This window comes from Sapajus apella, unplaced genomic scaffold (assembly GCF_009761245.1).
Source record: "Sapajus apella isolate SASKATOON/1434 unplaced genomic scaffold, GSC_monkey_1.0 scaffold135, whole genome shotgun sequence".
NCBI classification, from domain to species: domain Eukaryota; kingdom Metazoa; phylum Chordata; class Mammalia; order Primates; family Cebidae; genus Sapajus; species Sapajus apella.
The window spans coordinates 795,395-820,781 of record NW_022437075.1 but is presented as its reverse complement, the minus strand read 5'-3'; the positions used below and the strand labels follow the sequence as shown (position 1 = coordinate 820,781).

Sequence of the window (25,387 nt, the reverse complement as noted above, 5' to 3'; positions counted from 1 at the left end):
CAGGATGGTCTCGATCTCTTGACCTCGTGATCCACCCGCCTCGGCCTCCCAAAGTGCTGGGATTACAGGCTTGAGCCACCGCGCCTGGCCCATTTTTATTTATTTATTTATTTTTTTGAGTCGGAGTTTCGCTCTTGTTACCCAGGCTGGAGTGCAATGGCGCGATCTCGGCTCACCACAACCTCCGACTCCTGGGTTCAGGCAATTCTCCTGCCTCAGCCTCCTGAGTAGCTGGGACTACAGGCATGCGCCACCATGCCCAGCTAATTTTTTGTAGTTTTAGTAGAGACGGGGTTTCACCATGTTGACCAGGATGGTCTCGATCTCTTGACCTTGTGATCCACCCGCCTCGGCCTCCCAAAGTGCTGGGATTACAGGCTTGAGTCACCACGCCCGGCCCTTTATTTTTATTTTTAATAGAGATGAGGTCTGACTGTATTGCCCAGGCTGGTCTCCAACTCCTGACCTCACCTGATCCTCCCCCCACCTCATCCTTCCAAAGTGCCAGGATTACAAGCATGAGCTGCTGTGCCCTGATCTTTATTTTGACAGGGTTTCACTGTTATCCATGCTGTAGTCTAGTGATGCATTCATGGCTCACTGCATTCTCAACCTTCTGGGCTCAAGTAATCCATCCATCTGACTCCTAAGTAGCTGGGACTACAGAAGCATGTCACCCTGCCCAACTAATTTTTGTTTGTTTTGTCGAGATGGTTTCTCATTATGTTACCCAGATTGGTTTTGAACTCCTAGGCTCAAGCAATCCTGTCAGCTTGACCTCCCAAAGTGCTAGGTATAGGTGTAAGCCACTGCAACTGGCCAAAAATTCACTTTGTAATATGTAGTTTCCTTTCCTTTGGGCTATCAGGTGCTGATTTTTTCTGAACTATTGTTGGCTGTTTGGCTGTTCTTCTTTCTTGTCTTTCTGTTATTTTTATTTTATTTTTTGAGATGGTGTCTCACTCTGTCACCCAGATTGGAGTACAATGGAGACGAGATCTTGGCTTGCTGCAAACTCTGCCTCCCGAGTTCAAGTGATTCTTCTGCCTCAGCTTCCCCAGTAGCTGGGATTATAGGCACCCGCCACCACACCCAGCTAATTTTTTTGTATTTTTAGTAGAGACGGTGTTTCACCATGTTGGCCAGGCTGGTCTCGAACTCCTGACCTTGTGATCTGCCTGCCTCAGCTTTCCAAAGTGCTGGGATTACAGGTGTGAGCCAGTGCGCCCAGCCTCTGTTATTCTTTTTTTTTTTTTTTTGAGACGGAGTTTCACTCTTGTTACCCAGGCTGGAGTGCAATGGCGCGATCTCGGCTCACCGCAACCTCCGCCTCCTGGGTTCAGGCAATTCTCCTGCCTCAGCCTCCTGAGTAGCTGGGATTACAGGCACGCGCCACCATGCCCAGCTAATTTTTTGTAGCTTTAGTAGAGACGGGGTTTCACCATGTTGACCAGGATGGTCTCGATCTCTTGACCTTGTGATCCACCCGCCTCGGCCTCCCAAAGTGCTGGGATTACAGGCTTGAGCCACCGCGCCCGGCCTCCTCTGTTATTCTTTACATCATCCATTTCCCATGTAAATTCCATGTATATCTTTGCATTGGGATTCAGAGTCCTCAGTGTTTCAGAAGTTGCAGTTAAATCTAGGCTTAGCATGGTAGGCTCAGAGTGAGGACTAACACCCTGGAGGAAGACATAACATCAGGGATTTAGGAAAGTAATACCAGAAGCTATCCTATTTCACTAGTATTTACCTGGCAACATGACTAGCCATATGCTATTTCTGTCGTCCCCATTCTTGAGAGTTTCCTACTTCACCATTCTTTTTTTTTTTTTTGAGACGGAGTTTCGCTCTTGTTACCCAGGCTGGAGTGCAATGGCGCGATCTCGGCTCACCGCAACCTCTGCCTCCTGGGTTCAGGCAATTCTCCTGCCTCAGCCTCCTGAGTAGCTGGGATTACAGGCACGCACCACCATGCCCAGCTAATTTTTTGTATTTTTAGTAGAGACGGGGTTTCACCACGTTGACCAGGATGGTCTCGATCTCTTGACCTTGTGATCCACCCGCCTCGGCCTCCCAAAGTGCTGGGATTACAAGCTTGAGCCACCGCACCCGGCCTACTTCACCATTCTATACCCTGTCACTTCTATTCTGATGCCAGCTCAGGACTAATCTTCACATCTCTGGATTCCACCTATCACCCATTTTCCTCACATTTCCATCTGCAGTGGACTCCAATAGTGGCATATCAGTTTAGTATTAGGAAGTGTGAGGCCGGGCGCGGTGGCTCACGCCTGTAATCCCAGCACTTTGGGAGGCCGAGGCGGGTGGATCGCGAGGTCAAGAGATCAAGACCATCCTGGTCAACGTGGTGAAACCCCGTCTCTACTAAAAACTACGAAAAATTAGCTGGGCATGGTGGCGCATGCCTTTAATCCCAGCTACTCAGGAGGCTGAGGCAGGAGAATTGCCTGAACCCAGGAGGCGGAGGTTGCGGTGAGCTGAGATCGCGCCATTGCACTCCAGTCTGGGTAACAGGAGCGAAACTCCGTCTCAAAAAAAAAAAAAAAGGAAGTGTGTACACATTGCTAAGCCATACCTGACCAACAGCTGCTTCGTTATACTCATATTTTCTTTGGCCTAGACATATCCTTTTATATATCACCCACATGCTTTATAAAAGTCCTTTAGATGTTTGCATAGGAAGGAATTGTAGACCCTGCCTCTACTCCCTGTAGTGCATGTATTGTTGGTTCCTTCATATCATGTGGCCCCCTGCATTTTGTTACCATTCTAACCCAGTAATATGAAGAAGCCTTACCTTCAGCCTAAAGGCAACATTCGGTTCCTGCAATTATTTCCATGGAGTAATACCTCTGTTTGTTAGATAAACTTGTCACAAACAAGTGTATCTTACAAACAGAAATATTAGTCCATGGAAATACTTGCAAGTACTTCCCTTCAGAAGCTTGCATTTTACCAGCATTTTCTTTCTTTTAGGTTGTTGGTATGGAGCAAAAGACGAGACACCTTCTAAGCAGACCCTTTCTATACAACAGCAGTCTCCCCTCAGGTCACATTGGACAGGAGTATGTACAAAGAAGGCCCACCCCTGGGGAGTGTGTGGCCCTCTCCTGGGAGATATCTTACACCAGAGAACACAACACAATCAGAAATTGAATAGTTTTGGGGCATGTGAAAAAAAATTAGATGACAGTGCAAACCATTATCAAGATCAGAAGCAGCACATTGGAGAGAAATCATACAGAAGCAATGCCAAGGAAACATCATTTGTAAAGAACTGTAAATTCCATGTGTTACATGAGCCATTTGTCTTTCATGAGGTTGGGAAAGACTTTTTGTCCAGCTTGAGATTATTCCAACAAGAGGACATTCACACTTCAGGGAAGTCAACTATTGAAACTAAGCATGGGACACCCTTTCAGGGTGGAAAAACTCATTACATCTGTGGAGAGTCCACAACACCCTTCAGCAACAAACACTCACTTGCCCTTCACCAGAGACTTCTCCCTAGAGAAGGACCTTATGTGTGCAGTGATTCTGGGAAATTCATTAGCAAAAGTAATAGTTTCAATAATCATCAGGGAGTTCACACTGGGAAAAAACCTTATCAGTGTGGACAGTGTGATGAATCATTTTGGTATAAGGCCCACCTCACAGAACACCAGAGAGTTCACACTGGAGAAAGACCTTATGAGTGTAGAGAATGTGATAAATCTTTTAGTCATAAGCACAGTCTTGTTGACCATCAGCGAGTTCACACTGGAGAAAGACCTTATGAATGTGATGAATGTGGGAAATCTTTTAGCCATAAGCGCAGCCTTGTTCACCACCAGCGAGTTCACACTGGAGAAAAACCTTATCAGTGTGGAGAATGTGGAAAATCGTTTAATCACAAGTGCAACCTCATTCAACATCAGCGAGTTCATACTGGAGAAAGGCCTTATGAGTGTATGGCATGTGGGAAATTATTTAGGAGCAACTCCCACCTAAAGGAACATCAGAGAGTTCACACTGGAGAAAGACCCTATGAGTGTAAAGAATGTAGGAAGTCATTTAGGTACAAGTCACACCTCACTGAACACCAGAGAGTTCACACTGGAGAAAGGCCATATGAGTGTAGAGAATGTGGGAAATGTTTTCATCAAAAGGGCAGTCTCATTCAACATCAGCAGATTCACTCTGGAGAAAGGCCACATGAATGTGGAGAATGTGGGAAATGTTTTCATCAAAAGGGCAGCCTCATTCGACATCAGCAAATTCACTCGGGAGAAAGGCCACATGAATGTGGAGAATGTGGGAAGTGTTTTCGTCAAAAGGGAAACCTCATTAAACATCAACGAGTTCACACAGGAGAAAGACATCATGAATGTTGAAAATTTGGCAAATCTACTGGTAAAAAGGGCACCCTCATTCAACATCAGTGAGATCACACTGGAAAGAGCTTATAAGTGTGGAGAATGTGCAAAATCTAGTCAAAAAGTTGGCCTTATTCAACAATAGCAAGATCACAATGGAAAAAGGCCTTGTGAGTATAGAGAATGTATGAAATCCAGTACATAGAAGTTTTACCTCAGTAAATAGCAAAGGAGTCACACTGGACAAAGACCTGATAGTTACGGGGAATTTGGCAAATTACTTAAGAAGTACCCCCTCACTGAACACGAGAGTTCACAGTTGAGAAAGGCCATATGACTGTAAGGAATTTGTGAAATTAGCCAGAAGAGCTGCATTACTTACTATTCATAGAACATTCACAATGGAGAAAGGCCATATAAATGTGAGAAATCATTTTCCTACAGCTCTGCATACCATGTTCATAAGAGTTCACATTGGACAAAGCCTTATGAGAGCTTTGAGTAGAAAATGCTTTGTGGGAAAACTCTGGTCTCTAATGGAGAGTTCATACTAGAGAAAGGCTTAACAGTGTAGCAAATGTGGAAAGACATTTACCAGAAGCTCTGCCCTGCGAGTTGACACTAGAGAAAGCCCTTCTCAGTGAAGTAAATTTGGAAAATTGATTAGTCAAACCTGTATGACTTCAAGATCAGAGTTCACACTGGATCAAGGGTTTATGGTATGACAAATGTGGCACATTATTTATCTAAATGTCTAGCTTTATTATGCACAAACAAGCTCCTGCTGTGGAAGTGCCTTTTGAGTGCAAAGAGTTTGATGAAGGCTTTACTTTTCTTTCATTGGATACCCTAGAATGTTGACAGAAGAAAAATACCATAGATGTACAGGAATATTTCTTGTCCAGTGTAACTCTGGGAGAGAGCACTTATGAGGACACCATCAAACCTATACTGAATGTCATACGTCCAGTAGCTGCATAAATTCCAGGTATATGGGAGCTGTATTGCATTTCTCATTTTGCGTGTGTCCCTTGCCAGATTTATTTCAGTTAGGTTTCTGGCAAAAGGCATTTTACCTCTACCACTTTGCTGGTGCCCACAGTGTCTCACTCATGTACTCCATCATATTCCAGAAAAAAAGTTCAGTTGTCTCCCATTCTGCAGTGGGATTTTTGAGTAGGCTCTGCACTCATTCCTTTCTGATTTCTCTTTTTATTTTTTAATTATTTTGTTTTTTGAGATGAAGTCTCACTCTGTCACCCAGGTTGGAGTGCAGTTGCATGATCTCAGCTCACTGCAACCTCCACCTCCCTAGTTCAAGCAATTCCCCTGCCTCAGCCTCCCGAGTAGCTGGAATTACAGGTGTGTGCCACCATGCCCAGCTAATATTTTTGCTGGTCTCAAACTCTTGATCTCATGATCCACCCACCTAGGCCTCCCAAAGTGCTGGGATTACAGGCCTGAGCCATTGTGCCCGGCCGCCTTTCTCATTTCTCTATGAGGAGTTGGGCCATGGACCTGCTTTGGTTTTGGCCTAGAGCAGAAGTGTCCAATGTTTTGGCTTTCCTGGTCCACACTGGAAGAATAATTGCCTTGTGCCACATGTAAAATACACTAACAGTAATGATAGCTGATGAGCTTTTAAAAAATCGCAAAAAACCATCATCATGTTTTAAGAAAGTTTACTAATTTGTGTTGGGCTGCATTCAAAGCTGTCTTGAGACACACTCGGCCCACAAGCTGCAGGTTGGACAAGCTTAGCCTAAATAATTTTTCTGATTACCTGACAAGATGGGTTGACTTTCCTAGGAATCTTGTGATTCTCACGATTCTTAAGATGGATTTTTGCAGCCTCTAACTCAGCAACCCAAGCACAACCTGCCTCTCATTGTTCCAGTTTCTGCTGTGATGAAGTTCTTGTTTAAGCTTCCTTCAATGTTGGGAATTGTATTCACTGTATTGAGTGAATTGTTTATTCATTGCTTTGTGTGGTTTGGATATGACATGGTTCTGGTACTATGAAGAGTTGAATAGCTTTTGTGACTCTGTGTGAACAGTATGTGTGACTCTCAGGGGACAGTATGAAGGCAGAATATAGCTCTGCATTTGTGGCCTAGTTTGGATGCTGTCTAAGGCCTCCAAAGAAAGACTTCAGGGCTTTGTGGTCTTTATTTTTAGACCAAATAGTGCAATAATTCATGTTTTCATTTTTGTAACACTGTAGTGCTTCTGAGAACAGCAAAAAATTATTCTCTAGTTTATAAGGAATATTGCATTATGCTCAGTAGTGGTGAAAGAAATCAGTTCTCGAGTCCTACAGTGCATTCACGTGTCCTGAAGTCCAGAATTCTGTAGGATAGTGTCCTACATTATAAACCTAGAGGAAGAAATCATAATCTTTTAATTTTTATTTTTTTAGGGACATGATGTCACTCTGAAACTCAGGCTGGAATGCACTGGCATGGTCATACCTCACTGCGGCCTCAAACTCCTGGGCTCAAGTGATCCTCCTGCCTCAGCCTCCCGAGTACCTGAGATTAGCCCAGGTAATTTAAGAATTTTTTGTAGAGATAGAGTTTTGCTATTTTACACTGACTGATGTTGAACTCCTGGCCTCAAGCAATCCTCTAGCATATGCCCTCGAAAGCACTAGGATTATAGGTGTGAGCCACCATGCCCACCCACAAATAATTTTTATAGAATTAGCATTTCTAGGTAGTCAAGCCGACTGTGACAGAATAGTTGGAATATACTTTTTTTAAAAAGGCATCCACAGTGACGCAGTTACTATGTCTGTGATGGACAAACAGGTACAGAAATTTTCACAACCTCTGTAATTAGGAATCTAGTGTAGCTTAGGTCATTGTCAGAGTAAATCTAAAGGTTTTGTGGATTTCTATAGCCTATCTGGGCTGCTTACCAAAAAGCCATCCCTGAATTATTAGGAGGAAGAGGATAGGGAGAAGGGAAATCTCTTAGCCTACTGATAGGTCCTTTGCAACCAGCCGGCATTCCAATTTAATCAGGTGGTAATGGTCTTCCTGGTTCATAAGTATTTGGTGTCACACAGTCTAGTTGCCCCCCTTAGAGTGTGATGAGAGTTAGTAGAGTCAATGTAGAATTGCATAACCTATTTGTCAAAAATACTGTTAAATCCAGAAAATCCTTTCAAATTAAATTTTTAAAACTGTAATAAGACTGGGCATAGTGACTCATGCCTGTTATCCCAACATTTTGGGAGCCCAAGGTGGGAGTATTGCTTGCGGTAAGGAGTTTGAGACTAGCCTGGGTCCCATAGTAAGACCCTGTTTCTTAAAAACAAAAAATACTGTCTTTCTCTCTGGCCTCTCCATCCTCCAAACAATCACTGAATTATAATATTTGCTTAACAGATTAGTGTCAATTTTCTGGAATTTTATATGACTAACATGTTTCATCTTTTCATACCTGAGTACTCTCCTGAGTCCTATTTATTTTGATGTTTTTTTATTTTTTATTATTTCACATAACAGGGATATATATTTTGACATTCATCAATCATGATATATAAGTAGTTCATTCTTTTTATCTTAGAATATGACATGCTTTAAAAATCACTGTATATACTGCTTATGGATATATTATTTCTTCTTGTTTTTGTCTGTTAGAAATAAAACTGCTTGTTACACACATTTGAATGCAGTTCTTCATATAAATAATGTTTTATTTCTCTTGTGTTAATTCCTTGGTGTGTAGTGCGCAACTCACGTGGTAGGTGAACATATATACCCCTCCCAACCTCAGGGAGCACAGCTTACATTTCCAGGAGAGACTCCTTCCCTCCAGTCAAAGAGAGGAGAGGGAGGGATGAAAAAGACTTTGTCTTGAGACTTGACACCAGCTCAGCTACAGTAGGGTAGGACACCATGCTAAGGCCCCTATTCTAGGCCCTAGCTCTGAATGGCATTTCTACATATACCCTGGGCTGGAAGAAAACTCACTTTAGGCTTCAGTCCTGGCAGGATTCATCACCTGCTGACTAAAGAATCATTGGGCCCTGAATAATCAGCAGTAGCACACAGGTAGTACTCATCATGTGCCATTGGTGAGACTCAGGCATGCTGGATTCGAGTGTGACCCAGCACATTCCCAGCTGTGATGGCTTTCAGGAGTGGCTCCGGCTTGAGAAACAGCTGCCCCCTGCTGGCTGCGCGAGCTTGGAAGCGGCTTCCGGAATAAATAAGTAAATAAATAAATAAATGAAGAAAAAGAAAAAAGACTTTGCCTTACAGCTTAGATACCAGTTTGGGCCGGGCGCGGTGGCTCACGCCTGTAATCCCAGCACTTTGGGAGGCCGAGGCGGGTGGATCACGAGGTCAAGAGATCGAGACCATCCTGGTCAACATGGTGAAACCCCGTCTCTACTAAAAATACAAAAATTCAGCTGGGCATGGTGGCGCGTGCCTGTAATCCCAGCTACTCAGGAGGCTGAGGCAGGAGAATTGCCTGAACCCAGGAGGCGGAGGTTGCGGTGAGCCGAGATCGCGCCATTGCACTCCAGCCTGGGTAACGAGAGCGAAACTCCGTCTCAAAAAAAAAATAAAAAAAAACATATATATATATATATATATACCCCAGTTTGGCCACAGTAGGGTAGAGCACCAAGTAGGCTCTTAGGGTCCCTACTTTCAGGCAGTGCAGTGGGACAATCTCGGCTCACTGCAACCTCCGCTTCCCGGGTTCAAGCGATTCTTTCCCCTCAGCCTCTTGAGTAGCTGGGCTTACAGGCGCCACCACCATGCCCAGGTAATTTTTGTATTTTTAGTAGACACGGAATTTCACCACGTTGGCCAGAATGGTCTCAATCTCTTGACCTCGTGATTCGTCCTCCCAAAGTGCTGGGATTACAGGCGTAAGTCACCGCGCCTGGAGGAGTATGGCCTCTTCTAAGACAGGACACTCTCTGCATCTGGACCTGGAGTCGCCATTCCTAGCGCTCCTAGCAGTGGAGCTTGGCCCTTTCTCCCGAAACTTGGGTTGCGGGCGACCTTAAGCGCTGCGCATCTTCGGGAACTACATTACCCAGAATCCTCTCTGTGGAACGGAAGCGTGTCTAAGCCAATGAAGCTTCAGAGAAGCGCGCCATTGCCGGGGCACTTAACACCAAGCCGGGACTTCCGGCGTCCTAGCCGTGGCAGTTGTTTTGTCCTGTGGGGTCCGTCCAGCTGTTCTGGGTCTGGATGAGCTCGAGAGGAGTGGTTGTGCCCATTGCACACAGGCGGAGCTGAGGCTCGGCGACGCCGTCGGTCGCGACCCGGGACAGGACAAGGACAGAAACCCCGCCGATCCCGCCTCCCCGCCCGCCCACAGAGTCATGGCGGCGGCCGCTCTAAGGGCACCTGCTCAGGTGAGCGCTGCGACCTCTGGGCCGCACCCAGCCTGCCCACTCAGACTTTGAGGCCCCTGCTCGTGAGGGGCGCCTCCTCGCGTCTCTGCAGTCCAGGCCTCTGTCAGGGACAGAGAGGCGCCGGCGGGTGGGATCCAAGTTGATGTGGTGGTGAGCGCGAGCCTGGCGTAGGGTTCGGCACGGGCAAAGGCCCGGAGGCGGGGACTGAGCCAGGAGGATTTGGAAATCGGGAACATCTTGTGTGTACTGGGAACAAAATGTGAAGCGGAGTTCTGTTTTCTTACTTATTTATTTCGGTTTTTTTTTTTTGTTTGTTTGGAGAGTCTCGCTCTGTCTCTGAGGCTGGATTGCATTGGCGCGATTTTGGCTCACTGCAACCGCCGTTTCCCGGGTTCAAGTGATTCTCCTGCCTCAGTCTCCTGAGTAGCTGGGACTACCGGCATGCGCCACCATGCCCGGCTGAGTTATTTCTCCAGCACCAGGTTGAGGGTTGAAGTTTGACTGTGAGGACGCTAGAAGCCATGGACAATTTTGATCAAAGGAGTTAATCTGTGTTAGGGTTAAGATTTCCAAATCCAAAAGATGTTCAGAGGAAGAACAGAGTAGAAGGCGGTGATGAGGACATTGAAGCATTGAGGGGTTGAAACTGCTTAAGGTTACATAGCTGGTAAAAGGTGACATTGAGCACTAGGCCACAGAGACTCACTCAACCTGATGTCATCTGGCTCCAGGGCCAAAAAAAGCTTACAGAGAATCCTGAATCTATCAAATCCCAGGAGGGACACATTTATGAAAGCCCTGATTTTGGGCACAATTCATGGCTATGGAAGCACTTAAGAAACTCACAGAAGGAAGTAGGGGATGCTCTAGTCCCTCACCGACATGTCTAGATCTTGGTTTTTTATGTTATAAATTTTATTTGGTATTCTATTTTATAAATTTTAAATAACCAGCTTATTTTAAAAATAAATAACCAGCTTAGAGAAGAGGTGCCTTTTTTTCTTTGGCGACAGGGTCTCACTCTGACACCCGGGCTGGAGTGCAGTGATCACAATGTAGCCTCGACCTTCCCGGGCTCAGGTGATCCTCCCATCTCAGTCTCCCGAGTAACTGGCTAATTTTTGTATTTTTAGTAGAGAAGGGAGTTTTGCCATGTTGCCGAGGCTGGTCTCAAACTCCTGGGCTCAAGCAGTCCTCCTGCCTCGGCCTCCCAAAGTGCTGGGCTGACAGGCATGAACCACTGCACTTTCTAGAATTAAGGGCCATTTCTCCAGTCTTCTGATCTGGGGATCTTGGAAAAACCTCAAACCCCAAACCTAGGTCAGTGACATAGGTTATAGGGAGTTGTTGTCATGTCTGTCAACTGCTGTAAAACATGTGGCGGGTTAGCCAAAGAGCTGATACTGGGATGTGCAAATACTTAGAAGTGAAACTAGGCCAGGCGCGGTGGCTCACGCCTGTAATCCCAGCACTTTGGGCAACTGAGGCGGACAGATTACCTGAGGTCAGGAGTTTAAGACCAGCCTGGCCAGGTCATGATGAAACCCCGTCTCTACTAAAAAGACAAGAATTAGCCCGGCATGATGGTGGATGCCTGTAATCCCAGTTACTCGCGAGGCTGTGGCGGAAGAATCACTTGAACCAGGGAAGTGGAGGTTGCAGTGAGCCAAGATCATGCCATTGCACTGCAGCCTGGGAAACAGAGCGAGACTCCATCTCAAATTTAAAAAAAAAAAAAAAAAAAGAAGTGAAACTGGAGGGGGTGAAGTGATATTTGCAATTTCTTTTGTTTTGGTTTGTGTGTGTGTGTGTGTGTGTGTGTGTGTGTGTGAGATGGGGTCTCACTCTGTCTCCCAGGCTAGAGTGCAGTGGTGTGATCTCAGCTCACTGCAACCTCTGCCTCCCGGATTCAAGTAATTCTACTGCCTCAGCCTTCTGAGTATCGGGGACCACACCTGGCTAATTTTTGTATTTTTAGTAGAGACGGGGTTTCACCATGTTGGCCAGGATGGTCTCTATCTCTTGACCTCGTGATTTGACCACCTTGGCTTCCCAAAGTGTTGGGATTACAGGTGTGAGCCACCACGCCCGGCCAGTGTTACCAATTTCTTAATGGGCTTTGTCTGGTTACAGAGTGGACAACACACTGTGGGGTTGAGGGAGGAGGAAGATCAAAGTGGCAGCTACTGCCCTATACCAGGTTAGGATTAATGGTCTAGAGTTGTAGCTTAGGCAATGTGGCTAGTTCTGAATTTGTGTTTTTTAAAGGGGCAACTCAATTTTTTAATGTGAACAGAGAGCTTGAGAGAATTCAGAAAACACCCCTGGATTTTTGGTCTTAGCAGCTATAGCAATGGAAGCTGCATCAACTGAAATTAGCAAGTTCATATCAGATGTAACATTCACTAAGGCTGTCAGGAGGTTTGTTTTGGCTATTCTGAGTGAAAAAAACCCACAAGTATCTTGTGCTCTGCTCTCCTCCACGACAATCAATACTGAGTATTTCTGTGACTAGATATGTGTGGATGGTTTTCTTCATACATCAAATAGTTCTCCACTGGACATCAGATCCCGCAGGGTGAAGTCTCAGTCCCACGAAACTGTCTCCTAACCCCTTTTGATGCCCATCACAAGCCCCAGGTTGTTTTTTCTTTACCTGTGCTTCTGACCGACTTAATATAAATCAGGTTCCCATGACACCTTTCTTGGCTTCCAATAAATTGCTAGAGCCAGTCACAAAACTTATGGAGACACTTTAATTTTCCAGTTTATTTTAAAGAATATTTATTACAAAGGTTACAGATGAAGAGATGCATAAGGGGAAGGAACCCAGAGCCTTTTTTTTTTTTTTTGAGACGGAGTTTCGCTCTCGTTACCCAGGCTGGAGTGCAATGGCACGATCTCAGCTCACCGCAGCCTCCGCCTCCTGGGTTCAAGCAACTCTCCTGCCTCTGCCTTCTGAGTAGCTGGGATTACAGGCACGTGCCACCATGCCCAGCTGATTTTTTGTATTTTTAGTAGAGACGGGGTTTCACCATGTTGACCAGGATGGTCTCGATCTCTCGACCTTGTGATCCACCCACCTCGGCCTCCCAAAGTGCTGGGATTACAGGCGTGAGCCACCGCGCCCGGCAAACCCAGAGCTTTTATGATCTCCAGGCACACCACCATCCAGGAACTTCCATGTGTTTGTCTATTTGGAAGCTCCCCAATCCCTGTCTTTATGGGGTTTTATGGAGGCTTTTTACATAGGCATGATTGATTAAATAATTGGCCAATGCTGATCAACTTAACCGTTAGCCCCCTCACCCCTTTTTGGAGATTGGGGTGTGGGGCTAAACTTTCCAGACCTCAGATCCCGCCATAGGCTTTTCCCTGACCAGTCCCCATCCTGTCTAGGGGTTACCAACCATCAGTCAACTCATTACCATTCAAAGTCACTTATAAATTTGAAAGTGTCATGAATTTTAGGAATTCTATACCAGGAAAGGAGATGACCAAATATGTATTTGACAATATTACAGCCATGTTAAGATTCTGAAATGTATTAGATACTATTTATTGGAGCTACCAAATAGGCAGCTGGACACATAGATGCAAATACCTGGGGAGGGGTTGTATTGGAGGTATCCAATATATGGTAAATACTGTGTGGACGGAGGTGAGTGAGTCATGGCTCACATTTGGGAGGCACAACCTTTAGATTATGGTGATGACACCAATAGGGGGACAGGAAGTGGGGGTTGGGTTTCCTGCTTGTGTATCTGGTGATGGTATTGGACTTTAGAAACACAAGTGAGATAGATAAATGGCCATGAAGGGAGGATATATCTGACAGTCTAGTTAGGCAAGTGACGTAGGCTTCCAAGGAATGAATAGAGATGCACGCAGAAACATAGGAGTAGCTAAGGGAAGATGATACTCAGCTAGAGCTTGAGTTTATTTGCCACTTTGTGGCCTCACCAAGATTTTGAGATGACTTTGGTGTGTCCTGGGGTGTTTCAGCCTGGTGGATGTGGAGGCAAATATGGTAACCTTTTGAGAGTCACTAGGCCTGAGATTGACAACCAATGGGTCTGGGCTTTGAATGGGGTTATGTGGACAGAAGAAAGTCATAGTTGCTGGGTGTGGTGGCTCACCCCTGTAATCTCAGCACTTTGGGAGGCTGAAGCAGGTGGATCACCTGAGGTCGGGAGTTCAAGATCAGCATGGCCAACACGGTAAAACCCCATCTCTACTAAAACTACAAAAAAATTAGTGGGCATGGCGTGGGGTGCCTCTGTAATACCAGCTACTCGGGAGGCTGAGACAGGAGAATCGCTTGAATCTGGGAAGCAGAGGTTGCAGTGAGCTGAGATTGCACCATTACACTCCAACTTGGACAACAAGAGTGAAACTCTGTCTCAAAAAAAAAAAATGTCATAGTTTCTGAGGAGAGCAAATGTAGCACAGAAGTGGAATAGCAACATAAATATCTGAAAACGTTAGTGGTTCTTTTTGTCTGTGGATTTATGCATGGAGGGCTTTATAGAATGACTTGGGGCTACCACCACTATTGAGAAACATTGGAATTCTGTGATAATTTTGGATTCCTTTTTAATTTACCAAGACTACTGTGCATGATGTCAGCCACATTATGGTGTAAACCCTAAATTTAAGGCCATTATCATGTGCTACCTTCATGTCTGGTGATACCAGTACTACCTCAAATGGTCTGACTGCAAATCCCCTTTCCCACTCTGCTCTTTTGGATAATGTACCCTAGCTTAACTACCCTTTTAATCAAGAGGACTAGGCAGAGTTCCTGGTTATTATTTATCTGTAGCACTTTCTTTTTTTTTTTTTTTTAATATTTATTTATTTATTTATTTTTTCTATCACTTTGGGCAAATATTTGTAGCACTTTCATTTCTACTTACAGAGTTATTCAAACAAGCCAGTTGCAGCTGGGTTTGGTGTCACACCCCTGTGGTCCTAGATACCTGGGAGGCTGAGGTGAGGAGATTGCTGGAACCCGGGAAGTTGAGGCTTCAGCGAGCTGTGAATGTGCCACTATGCTCCAGCAGGGGTGACAAAGCGAGACCCTGTCTCAAAAATAAAAAATAGAAATAAAAACAAGCCAGTTGCATTCTTTCAAGGGAATCAGGGGCACACCCTCTTTATTCAGCAAAGATTGCTCCACAGTCCCCCTGGTCGCTCTCTCTTATGCATAGTGCAACCCCCATGTGGCTCTCTGTGGTGAGTGGTCCCCTGTTCTCTCAAGCTGTGAGCATATTTGATGATTAATGAACTTTCTTGATGACTTGTGTTCAGTGTCAGGTGTTGTGTGTTTGGCCATCACCACAACCCTAGGGTGAGACTCCTACTCTCGCCAGTAGAAGGAAGGGGGATTAAAATACTTTAACTTCTGGCAAGGCCGGAGAGAGGGCTATGGTGTGGGGTGGTAGTGGCAATTGGCATGTGTTTGTGATGTCCAAAGATGTGAAGGATGTGTATGTAGATAAGGATTATGTCTGAAAGGCCTTGGGCACTACATTGGGATTCACGTGACCTTTGCTATACCAGGGGAATTGCTAGAAAGGAGGGGATGGAACCCTTTATTTCAACACCACATCACAGACACCTGTTTGTTCACCTGCCTCTTGTTGCCAATGGCTGTTTGATATGATCAGTGGTCCCATGAGGACACAGTGGCACTAGTGGGCAAAGTTTCTCCTCTGAGTTGGAGAACCTGAGAGGTAGAAGATGGGCAAAGGTAGATATGTTGGAGAAGTGAATTGTGGGTCTTCAGCATGGGGGCCATTTCTGGTTTCATCTATCCCATCATAACAGAGCAGTGTGACCTTTGAAGATGTGGCTGTAAACTTTTCCCTGGAGGAATGGAATCTTCTGAATGAGGCTCAGAGATACCTGTACCGTGACGTGATGCTGGAGACCTTGACACTTATATCCTCCCTGGGTAAGGAATTCATATTCACCTGTGACCTGAGTTGTTCTCTGCCCCTCTCCTTTATGCCTCTTGGTAAGAATATCTTTCTCACATCAGGACCATGGGCACAGCTTCATTCTACAGTTGTCTGGAGAAGTTCTGTTGTTGGTTGGATTGAGGTGTATGTACTGCCCTCTCCTTTTCTTGAGCGACCCAACCTGCTTTATTGCAGGCTCCCAGGGAAGGAGTCAGGGTCAGGAGTCTTAACGTCATCCTAATGCATCCCACCTTGGTTGTCATCTGCCTGTCTGGGTGATTGTGCAGATCCAAGGCTCCTGTTTGTCTCAAGTTCCATTTCCTTCGAGTAGGTCACATTTGTTCATGCCACAAATTGCTGTCACTGATATGGTCATTATGTACATGAACTACAACCTATTCTTGCAACACCCTACTTCAAAATTCTTTTTGTGCTATTTCACCAGGCACAATGTCACTCACCTGTCATCCCAGCTATTCAGAGGCTACTCAGAGCGCAGGAGTTTGAGGCCAGCCTGGGCAACATAGGAAGACCTCATCTCTAAAAATAAATAGGAAGGAATTATTTTTGTAATAATTGGTTTCCTTTACTGTGGAATATCAAATGCAGAGCTGTTCTGAGCCAGTATTGGTTATTCATCTGTCCTGTTTTTCCGTTAGTACTTATATTATCCAGGTTCCATGTCGTTGCTCATCTTGGTGGTGAAATGAAGAGCCCCTGGTTGTCCCTAAGATATAAATGACTCCCGCCTTAGCAAGGACTTGGGACAGCTTGGTTCTGAAGAATAGTATGTGAGTGAGGGCATAACATCAGGACTCTATTCAAAGCATGCCACAGACCTCTTCTACTTGTCTAGTATTTTGGTGCCAATAGAAGTAGCCCCACGTTATTTCTGTCTTTGCTTCCCCATTTTTGAGAGTTTGCCAATTTATTAATCCTACACCTTGTCACTTCTGCTGCTACATCCAGCACAGGACTAATTTCAGTATTTTTGGACTCTACGTCTCACTTATTTTTCTTACTGCTCTGTCTGCTATGGTCTTCAATATTGGCTCATAAGTTTTGTATTACGAAGTATATACCCATTGTTTTTCTTTTCTTTTCTTTGAGACGGAGTTTCGCTCTTCTTGCCCAGGCTGGAGTGCAATGGTGCGATCTTGGCTCACTGTAATCTCCACCTCCCGGGTTCAAATGATTCTCCTGCTTCAGCCACCCGAGTAGCTAGGATTACAGGTGACCACCACCATACTCAGCTAATTTTTTTGGTATTTTTATTAGGGGTTTTACCATGTTGGCATGTTGGCCAGGCTGGTCTCAAACTCCTGACCTCAGGAGATCCATCTGCCTCAGCCTCCCAAAATGCTGGGACTACAGGTGTGAGCCACCATGCCCAGCCCCTATGAAGTATATACCCATTCTTTTTTTTTTTTTTTTTTTTTTTTTTTTTTTTTCTTTTTTTTAAAGACGGGGTTTTACCGTGTTGGCCAGGCTCGTCTGGAACTCCCGACCTCAGGTAATCCGTCCGCCTTGGCCTTCCATAGTGCTGGGATTACAGGCATGAGCCACTGTGCCCGGCCTGTATATACCCATTCTTAACAGTCCCTGACCAAAGGATGTTGTGCTCTAGTCATGTTTGGGGTGGGGGGGGGGCCTGGACATATTCTGTATACTACTCACATGTCATCAGCAAATAAGGTTCCACAGGCAAGTTGTTTGCAAACAAAGGAGTTATAGACCCTGCCTTTACTCTGTCTGTTGCTTCATTTAGTCATGCCCTTGACATCATGAGGCCTCCTACATCTGTAATAATGCTAAGCTTCCACAACCTCAACCTGAACTTAACTCCCTGCACATGTAAATAATTTCATAGACTAGTTTTTTGGTTTGTCAGATACTCTTGTGGGTAGGCTGCATATTCAACAAAGTCAACATGTACCTCACCAACATTTCCTTGCTTTTAGGTTGTTGGCATGGAGGGGAAGAGGAGGCGGCATCTTCTAAGCAGAGCACTTGTATACATGTATACAAAGACCAGAGAGTTCACAATGGAGAAGGGCCTTATGAGTGTGGGGAATATAGGACATTATTTAACAACAAGTCCTGCCTCACTGAACACAGAAGAGATCACAAACACAAGCATATTTGTACCAGAGAAAGGCCTTGTGAGTACAGCAACTATGGGAAATTATTTCACCAAAACACTACACTCCACATTCATGAGAGATTTCATACTGGACAAAAGCTTCATGCATGCAGTGAGTGTGAAAAATCATTTCACCAAAGCTCTTTACTCTTGCAGCATCAGACACTTCGTACTAAAGAAAGGCCTTATGAATGTACTGAATGTGGGAAAGCCTTTGCTGAAAAGTCCAGTCTCACAAACCACAGGAAAGTTCACTCTGGAGCAAAGCCTTATGAATGCAATGAATGTGGGAAGTCTTTTGCTTATACATCTAGTCTCACTAAACACAGGAGAGTTCACACTGGAGAGAGGCCTTATGTGTGCAGTGAATGTGGAGCATCCTTTGCTGAAAACTCCAGTCTTGTTAAACACTTGAGAGTTCATACTGGAGAAAGGCCTTATGAATGCAGTGAGTGTGGAAAATCATTTTGCCGAAGCTCTGCACTCTTGCAGCATCACAGAGTTCACACTAGAGAAAGGCCTTATAAATGTAGTGAATGTGGGAAATCCTTTAGCTTAAGGTCCAACCTCATTCACCATGAGCGAGTTCATACTGGAGAAAGGCATAAGTGTGGGCAGTGTGGGAAATCCTTTAGCCGAAGATCTAGTCTTATTACACATCTGAGAGTTCACACTGGAGAAAGGCCTTATGAGTGCAGTGAATGTAAGAAATCCTTTGCTGAAAACTCCAGCCTTATTAAACACTTGAGAGTTCACACTGGAGAAAGGCCATATGAATGCATTGATTGTGGAAAATTATTTCGCCACAGTTCTTCGTTCCGTCGCCATCAGAGAGTTCATACTGGAATAAGGCCTTATAAGTGAAGAAAACTTGGGAAATTCTCTTGCTCAGTCATTGGGATCCTTCTGGGCCAGAGAGTTCACTCCGGATCAAGGCCTTATGTGTGTGACAAATGGGGAATATTCTTTAGCTAGAGCTCTAGCTTCTTTACATAAAAGAGTGTTCCCACTGAATAAGTGCCTTTTGAGTGCAATGAATGTGAGAAAGCCTTCAGCCCTCTCTCATTGGTTACCAGAATATTTACATGAGGAAAATACCATAGATGTGGAGGCCATATTATTTTTTCTTCAGTATAACACTGGAGGAGATCCCTTATGAGGATGCTGTCTGCCTAAATTGAATGTCATACATGAAATAGCTGCATACATTACATACATAGCTGCATGAAATAGCTGCATATGTGGGAACTGCATAGCATTTTTCAACCTGCCCAGGTCTTTTGCCAGACTTCTGTGACTGACAGTTTTCTTGCAAAAAGCATTTCACCTTTACCCCTTGACAGGTGGCCATAGTAAATCATCCTCCTACCTCATCATGATCCAGAAGTAACTTTGATTTTCTTTCATTCACCAGAGGGGTTTTTTAGTATCCTTAGCACTCATTCCATTCTCATTTCTTTCTATCTGATGAGTTAGGCCATGAACCTGACCCATTTTTGGTGCAGAGGACTCTTCTGGTGACTTAAAAAGATAGACTACGTTTTCAGGGATCTTTTGTATCTCACAGGATTCTTAAGATGGAATTTTCCAGCTCACCAGTCACGAATCTGAGACAACCTGCCGCCTATTGCCCTGGTTTGTGTTATAATAAAGGCCCTGTTGCTTAAGACACCTTCAGTCTTCGCAGGAGGCAATGGAAGCTCCAAGTGCTTTTCTCATACCTTACCCTATGCATCTGTTCATCTACATCTTTTGTAATATTTATAATTAACCAGTACATGATTTTCCCTAAGTTTTATGTGCCACTCTATGAAACTAATCAAATCCAAGGAGGGCATCATGGGATTCCTGGTTTATAGCTCATCAGTCAAAAGCAGAGGCTCTGGAGCATTGATTGGCATTAGAAATAGGAGTATCAGTCTTGGTGACTGAGTCTTCAAACTGGGGGATGTGATGCTATGTAGATAATGACTGAGTTGAACTGGAGGACCCCCAGCTTGTGTCCACTGAAGGTTTGCTTGGTGTATGTGGAAAACACCCTGCACACCTGGTCACAGAAGTATGCCATGTTGATTGTTGAAAAGTTTATTTATTTTTTTACACATATGCTATGGCTTCCCTTCTATTATTCCACATCTTTCTACTCCTGCCATACTATTTCTTTCCAAGTTTGTTCTTCCTTAGAGTTCTCATAAGTGGAAAGGATATATACTTGTTGCAATTTCATAATAGCCACATTTTCAGCATAGCCATGAGTTCCACATAATTATCTCAGAACTTAGAGCTTACTGTCCTTTACTCACTATCCATTGAGACTTAATGTGTTATTGGCCATCATAGAAACTTTACTAGCTACTTATGTCATTCTCAATGGATAACTCTGAATCCATGTTAGTAACTTTGTAATTAGCTCAATCTTCAGCTGTTTTTAAGAGATAATCTCAAATCTTCATGCAGATACTATGACTGCACCTACAGATGAAATGATAGTCACTTCCTAGCCAGGAGGTTGGATCATAAAATCCAAGATCATTTCTCAGGAATCAGATAGTCTTATTCCACCCCTGCAGAAATGTCAACATTACAACCACCATGGCAAATATTGATTTAATAAGCAATTACTATTCCTAGATAAGTGTCACAATCTTGGAAGAAATTGTCATAACTTAGACATTCAGAAGAGATGGAGGGTGTATGATAAATTAGTTAATGGTTACAAGGGACATTATTTGGGTGATGAATACCCTAAAGCTCTGTTTTAGCCCGTTTACATGCACAAAATGTGCATGTAACCAAATCACACTTAGGCCACATAAAATTATTTTTTAAAAATTGGAAGTGTTATATGGAAAAATGATGCTGCTTTATGGGATTGGAACACAATACAGATGAAGAGACAGAACATAGTTTGAGGGACCCAGAGCGATGGTACCACCTTGTGTAATTCCCTTAGGGGTGCCTAGAATGTCTTCTCCATATTTGCTCTCACACCCTCTTTAAAGTATTCTCATTGATAACCAAAATATTCTCAAAACATTCATTATAAGAGCTTTACTCACATAAAGTGAAGAACAAGAAGACTTTTACCCACAGTTTTTGAGTAGATGTTTAGTGTCCTAATAGCATTTTTTTGGATATGCATTTTTATCCTTTTGAGAACATGATTTGGAAATGTGAGCTGCAGGAGTATGTTATTCATGTGTTGAATGCAAAAGTTAAAACTTCCTGTCCTATTTAGTGAATGGAAAAATACTTAATACTTACACGAATTAAAAGATCATAAATTACAAATAGCAAGATAATCAGGGATGTAAAGCATCTCAATCCCTAAATGTTACCTAAAGACAAAATGTTTTATACGTACATTTTATTTCCATTGTTACTAATATTTGATTCCCTTCTTTTTGGAAGGATGTCCAGTGATTCTGAATCAATACAGGTTTGTGGGATGTCATCTAGAAGTCATAAGATGGCTTATTCAAACAAACCATATTATGACTACACACACTCGCTGATGCATATCTTCCTGTCACTTCTGTGAAGAGTGAAATTTTCTTTTTCTTCCTTTTTTTTTTTTTCTTCTTTTTTGAGACAGAGTTTCACTCTTGTTGCCAAGGATGGAGTTCAATGGCCTGATCTCAGCTCACTGCAACCTCCGCCTCCCAGTTTCAAGTGATTCTCCTGTCTCAGCCTCCCAAGTAGCTGGGATTACAGGCGCCCGCCACCATTCCTGGATAATTTTTGTATTTTTAGTAGAGACAGGGTTTCTCCATGTTGGCCAGGGTGGTCTCCTGACCTCAGGTGGTCCACCTGCCTCGCCCTCCCAAAGTACTGGGATTATAGGTGTGAGCTGCAATGCCCAGTTAAAATTTTCTTGATAGTACCCAAATTATGTCCCCACAAAACCTTTGTAGTCATAGAAAATCTGTAGCCTATAAAGACAAAGTTTTTAGTAATGAGAGCAGTTTTAGGATCTGTAGGCTCTTGTCTGAATAATTAATAACTTTTGTTAATTCACATATGAAATCAGTTCTGCTTATTTATGGCTAAAATTTATGTGAAAATTTCTATACAAAATATTTAGATTTCCTGCCTATTCTCAATTTGTTAATGTTCTTTTTCACACTTAACTTGGTATTTTGGTAATTTCTTAGCTTTGTTCCATTTTAGTGTGATATATAAATCAATATGTTCCCTGAGAAATTTTTACATGATTTATATAAATTTGTTGTTGTATATAGTTTCTCCTTTGACTCACTTACTCTAAAACTAGTAACTTTTTACTAAGCTCTACTTGGTCTACATTTTTTTTTTTTTTTTTTGAGATGGAGTCTCACTCTGTCACCAAAGCTGGAGTGCAGTGGTGCAATCTCGGCCCTTTCTGCCAAACTCTGGTTGGGGGCGACTTTAAAGTGCGGGGCATCTCTGGGAACTACATTACCCAGAACCCTCTCTGCGGAATGGAAGTGAGGCTGACCCAGTGAAGCCTCAGAGATACCGCGCCTTTACGGGGGCACGTAACGTCAAGCCGGGACTTGCTGCGTCCTCGCCGCGCGCCCATTTTAACTTGGCGGGTCCTTCCAGCTACGCTGGGTTCGGACTGCTGTGTCAGGGAGAGCTCGAGAGAAGTGGTTGTGCCCATCGCACACAGGCGGATCTGAGGCTCTGCGAGGCCGCTGGTTGTGACCTGGGACAGGACAAGGACAGGGGCCGCCGAGCCCGGGTCCCCCCCTTCACGCAGCTCAGGTGAGCGACGCGACCTCCGTGCCTCAGCTGCCCTCCCCACACAGACCCTGAGACTCCTGATCGTGAGGGGCCCCTCCTCGCGACCCTGCAACCCCGGCCTATGTCAGGGACCGAGAGGCAGCGTTGCGTGGGATCCCTATTTCCGAAACACCCAGTCGATGCAGTCGGGAGGGTGAGACTGACCAAGAGACCGGCATAGGCAAAGGTCTGGAGGCAGCGACTGAGCCAGGAGGGTTTATAACTCGGGAACTGAGAACACACTATGAGGCTGTAAGGTTAGCCGAGAGAAAGAATAGACCCAAAGTCAGGCAAGCAGGTTGTATTAACCTGCCAGGCTGCCCTGTAGCAATCACAGGAGGCAGCACCGAGCTTACAAAATGAGGTGTTTATATGGGGTGAGAGAAGCGTAAAGGAGCTTCAGGACTGAGGTCATTTATCCGCTGTAATAGGCAAAGAGATAGTTTGTCAACTTGTAACAGACTTACATCATTCTATGACTTTTGTGGCGGCAGTTTAAAAGATTTTACAGGTATGTGTAAAACCAGAATTTACAAGTATGGATAACAACATTTGTTTTGCCTGTCCTCCCCCGAGCTGCCCGGATGGTTGTAATCAGGCTTTGCTTAATTGTAGCACGTCTGGCAGCCTCTATGTGCCTAAATAGGAGTTCAGAAATGCAGCTGCAGAGCAATCAGTGGGGGTAAGGGGTCAGCTTGCCCGGAGGAGGTTTTCTGGGGCAGGTGGTCTTAATTACCCATTAAGAGGCTAACATTCCAGCCTCTTAATAGGTAGGGGAGGGACGACGTGTGGGGAGAGGCTAGATTTGTAGGGATTGTCTTTCCTGGAACTGTCTGTATTCTTGGAGCAGCATCATATCTTGTATTGTTCCATGGGTGAAAGCTTTAATAAGGTCTTGTAAAAACTGGGCGAGGAGTTGTAAGAGGCAGGGACCAAATGCTAGAAGAAGAAAAGAGTTATGGCAGGACCTAGGAGGTGCAGTAGCCAGGGTGTCCGGGAGTTATGGACAACCACTGGGGCCAGGTGAACTGACGTCTTTTAAGTTTTTGTGCTCGGTCTTTAAGCTTTTTGACAGTGTCTCGTACTAACCCAAATTCATTGTTCATCTAAAAAGAGGCACAGACTTCGTTTCTCAGCAGTGAGGAAGTCTAGACCTCTGTGGTTTTGTAGGGCGAATGCTGCTAAAGAGTCCAATTGGTTTTCGACGTGTGTGATGAAAGAGTCTGCTGTTTCTTCTAATGACGATTGGAAGTCTCAAGAGTGACTGGACATATGATAATGAGGTTCCTAAGCTCCAAACTTTCCTGCTCTAAACTCGACACTAGTTGTGACTCCAAGGGCTACTAATAAAGGAATGAACTGTGTTGCTCTTTGTGATCTAGCGTGTAATGTAGCAAGGACAGGGAGTTCTCTTGGTTTGGAGGACAAGGTTAATGTTGAGGGTAAGGTAGACTAGGGTGCAAGTACCTGTCCAGTGGGTAGGAGACAGAAGTAGGTTGTGGATCTGCACAGGAAGATGCCTGTGGTGTTAATGCAAACAGACAAGTGTATTGCAAATAGGTGTTGGGGTATGTAGGTTCCTGATTTGGTTCAGCTTCAGCTACCCAGACCCCTTTGAGAACTCCTGTCTGGGGAAGGGGTTTCCATGTTTGAAAGGCAGGAGGGGAGGTAATGCGGAGGGACGGAGTTAAGAGGCTGTTAGCTTCAGGGGAAACTGAATAATCTACTTGGAGTGAGGTATGGGAAGAGGGATGAGAGATGGTTTGAGTTGAGCCACAGGCGGAGGGAGGGATGGTGCCTATGTGTATGTGTTTGTTGGAAGAGGCGGCACATAAGGGGGCTTGGCTAAGTTTTTTGGTGTGAAGTGTTTGGAACCTTGGATGACAGAATGAGGGAGTTTTGCATGAGTGTCATTGGCAGTATATGTGGAGAGAAGTTTGCTAGCTCTCTTAGCAAAGGAAGTGGGATAGTTCCCAGTGAGAGTGAGGGCTCTGTCTACAAAAGCAGAGCCTTTTTGGACAGTATGTGAAAAGTGAATGGGAATATGGTCCCTGGGCTGAGAAATTGGGATGGCTGAGTAGGCAGTATAGGAAAGGGAAAAACAGGTCCAGCAACAGGAAGCAAGTGTAGAGGTGGAGCACAACAACAAGGAGTGAGTGAGGCTGAGAGATCGTTCAAGCCTTACAGAAGTGAGAAGGGACTCTGAGGGAGGAGAGGCAGTGTGACTATTAAAAGCGTTAGGAACTTGAGGAAGAATCGGAGTCTGTATCTGGGGGAAGGAGCTGGCAAGGGAAGGAGTTGGTAGGGACTGTATGGGGAGGTGGCCTCTTCTAGAGGGTCTGTGACGTGGCTGATAGCGTCCCATGGGTAGCCAAAATCTCCTTGAAAATGAGCAATGAATAGGTGAGTTAAGAACTTTCTATGTGTGGGAATAGGGAAAGAGGAGAGGACTTCTAATATTTTGTATGCTATGGGGAGAGGCTGTTCCTCATCCTGAGGACCTTGCAACCGGAGCAGGGGCAGGCAGAGGTAATACATGAAGGAGTTACCCGTAATGGGTCTTTAGGGACGGGGTTAAGGCGGAGTTTGGTTGTACTAAGGAGGGTGCTGGAGAATTGGTGGAGGTTGGCAATTGGCGGGTCAGTGGGTGCTTCGGGAACTCTTTATAATCTGGAAAGATGGTACCAAGAGATATGTCCTCAGAGTTTAGCTGCGGTGAGGGTTGTGAAAAGAACTTGAAAGAGACCTT

The 25,387-nt window shown here is 44.6% G+C and overlaps 2 protein-coding genes across 8 annotated transcripts in view; both read left to right on the top strand.

Moving 5' to 3' along the window:
• Positions 1-8,099, top strand: part of ZNF776 (zinc finger protein 776) — a 14,011-nt gene extending 5,912 nt beyond the window's left edge. For 2 of the 3 annotated variants that reach the window (XM_032263275.1, XM_032263274.1), the window contains 2 exons: positions 3,001-5,367; positions 6,799-8,099. In XM_032263275.1, coding sequence (XP_032119166.1) covers positions 3,001-4,397 — 1,397 coding nt within the window. In that variant the 3' untranslated portion in view covers positions 4,398-5,367; positions 6,799-8,099. The remainder of the gene's footprint in view (positions 1-3,000; positions 5,368-6,798) is intronic. The other variant, XM_032263276.1, reaches the window with a different exon arrangement.
• A 1,204-nt stretch (positions 8,100-9,303) lies between these two features.
• Positions 9,304-19,580, top strand: ZNF586 (zinc finger protein 586). 5 transcript variants are annotated; one of them, XM_032263289.1, is made up of 4 exons: positions 9,535-9,765; positions 15,598-15,724; positions 17,693-18,224; positions 18,309-19,580. In XM_032263289.1, the coding sequence occupies exons 1-4, from the start codon at positions 9,733-9,735 to the stop codon at positions 18,736-18,738; spliced, it is 1,122 nt and encodes a 373-aa protein (XP_032119180.1). In that variant the 5' UTR covers positions 9,535-9,732; the 3' UTR covers positions 18,739-19,580. The 5 variants fall into 5 exon arrangements, with proteins under 5 accessions (XP_032119182.1, XP_032119181.1, XP_032119177.1 ...); XM_032263286.1 differs by having other exon boundaries at positions 9,534-9,765; positions 17,693-19,580; XM_032263287.1 differs by having other exon boundaries at positions 9,538-9,747; positions 15,595-15,724; positions 17,693-19,580.
• The last annotated feature ends 5,807 nt before the right edge of the window (positions 19,581-25,387 follow it).

Excerpts from the sequence above, each read along its gene's own strand:
- ZNF586 (XM_032263286.1), top strand. The coding sequence starts at position 9,733 with ATGGCGGCGGCCGCTCTAAGGGCACCTGCTCAG. Across the intron at positions 9,766-15,597 it reads CTCTAAGGGCACCTGCTCAG|AGCAGTGTGACCTTTGAAGA; the intron begins GTGAGCGCTGCG and ends CCATCATAACAG. Across the intron at positions 15,725-17,692 it reads GACACTTATATCCTCCCTGG|GTTGTTGGCATGGAGGGGAA; the intron begins GTAAGGAATTCA and ends CCTTGCTTTTAG.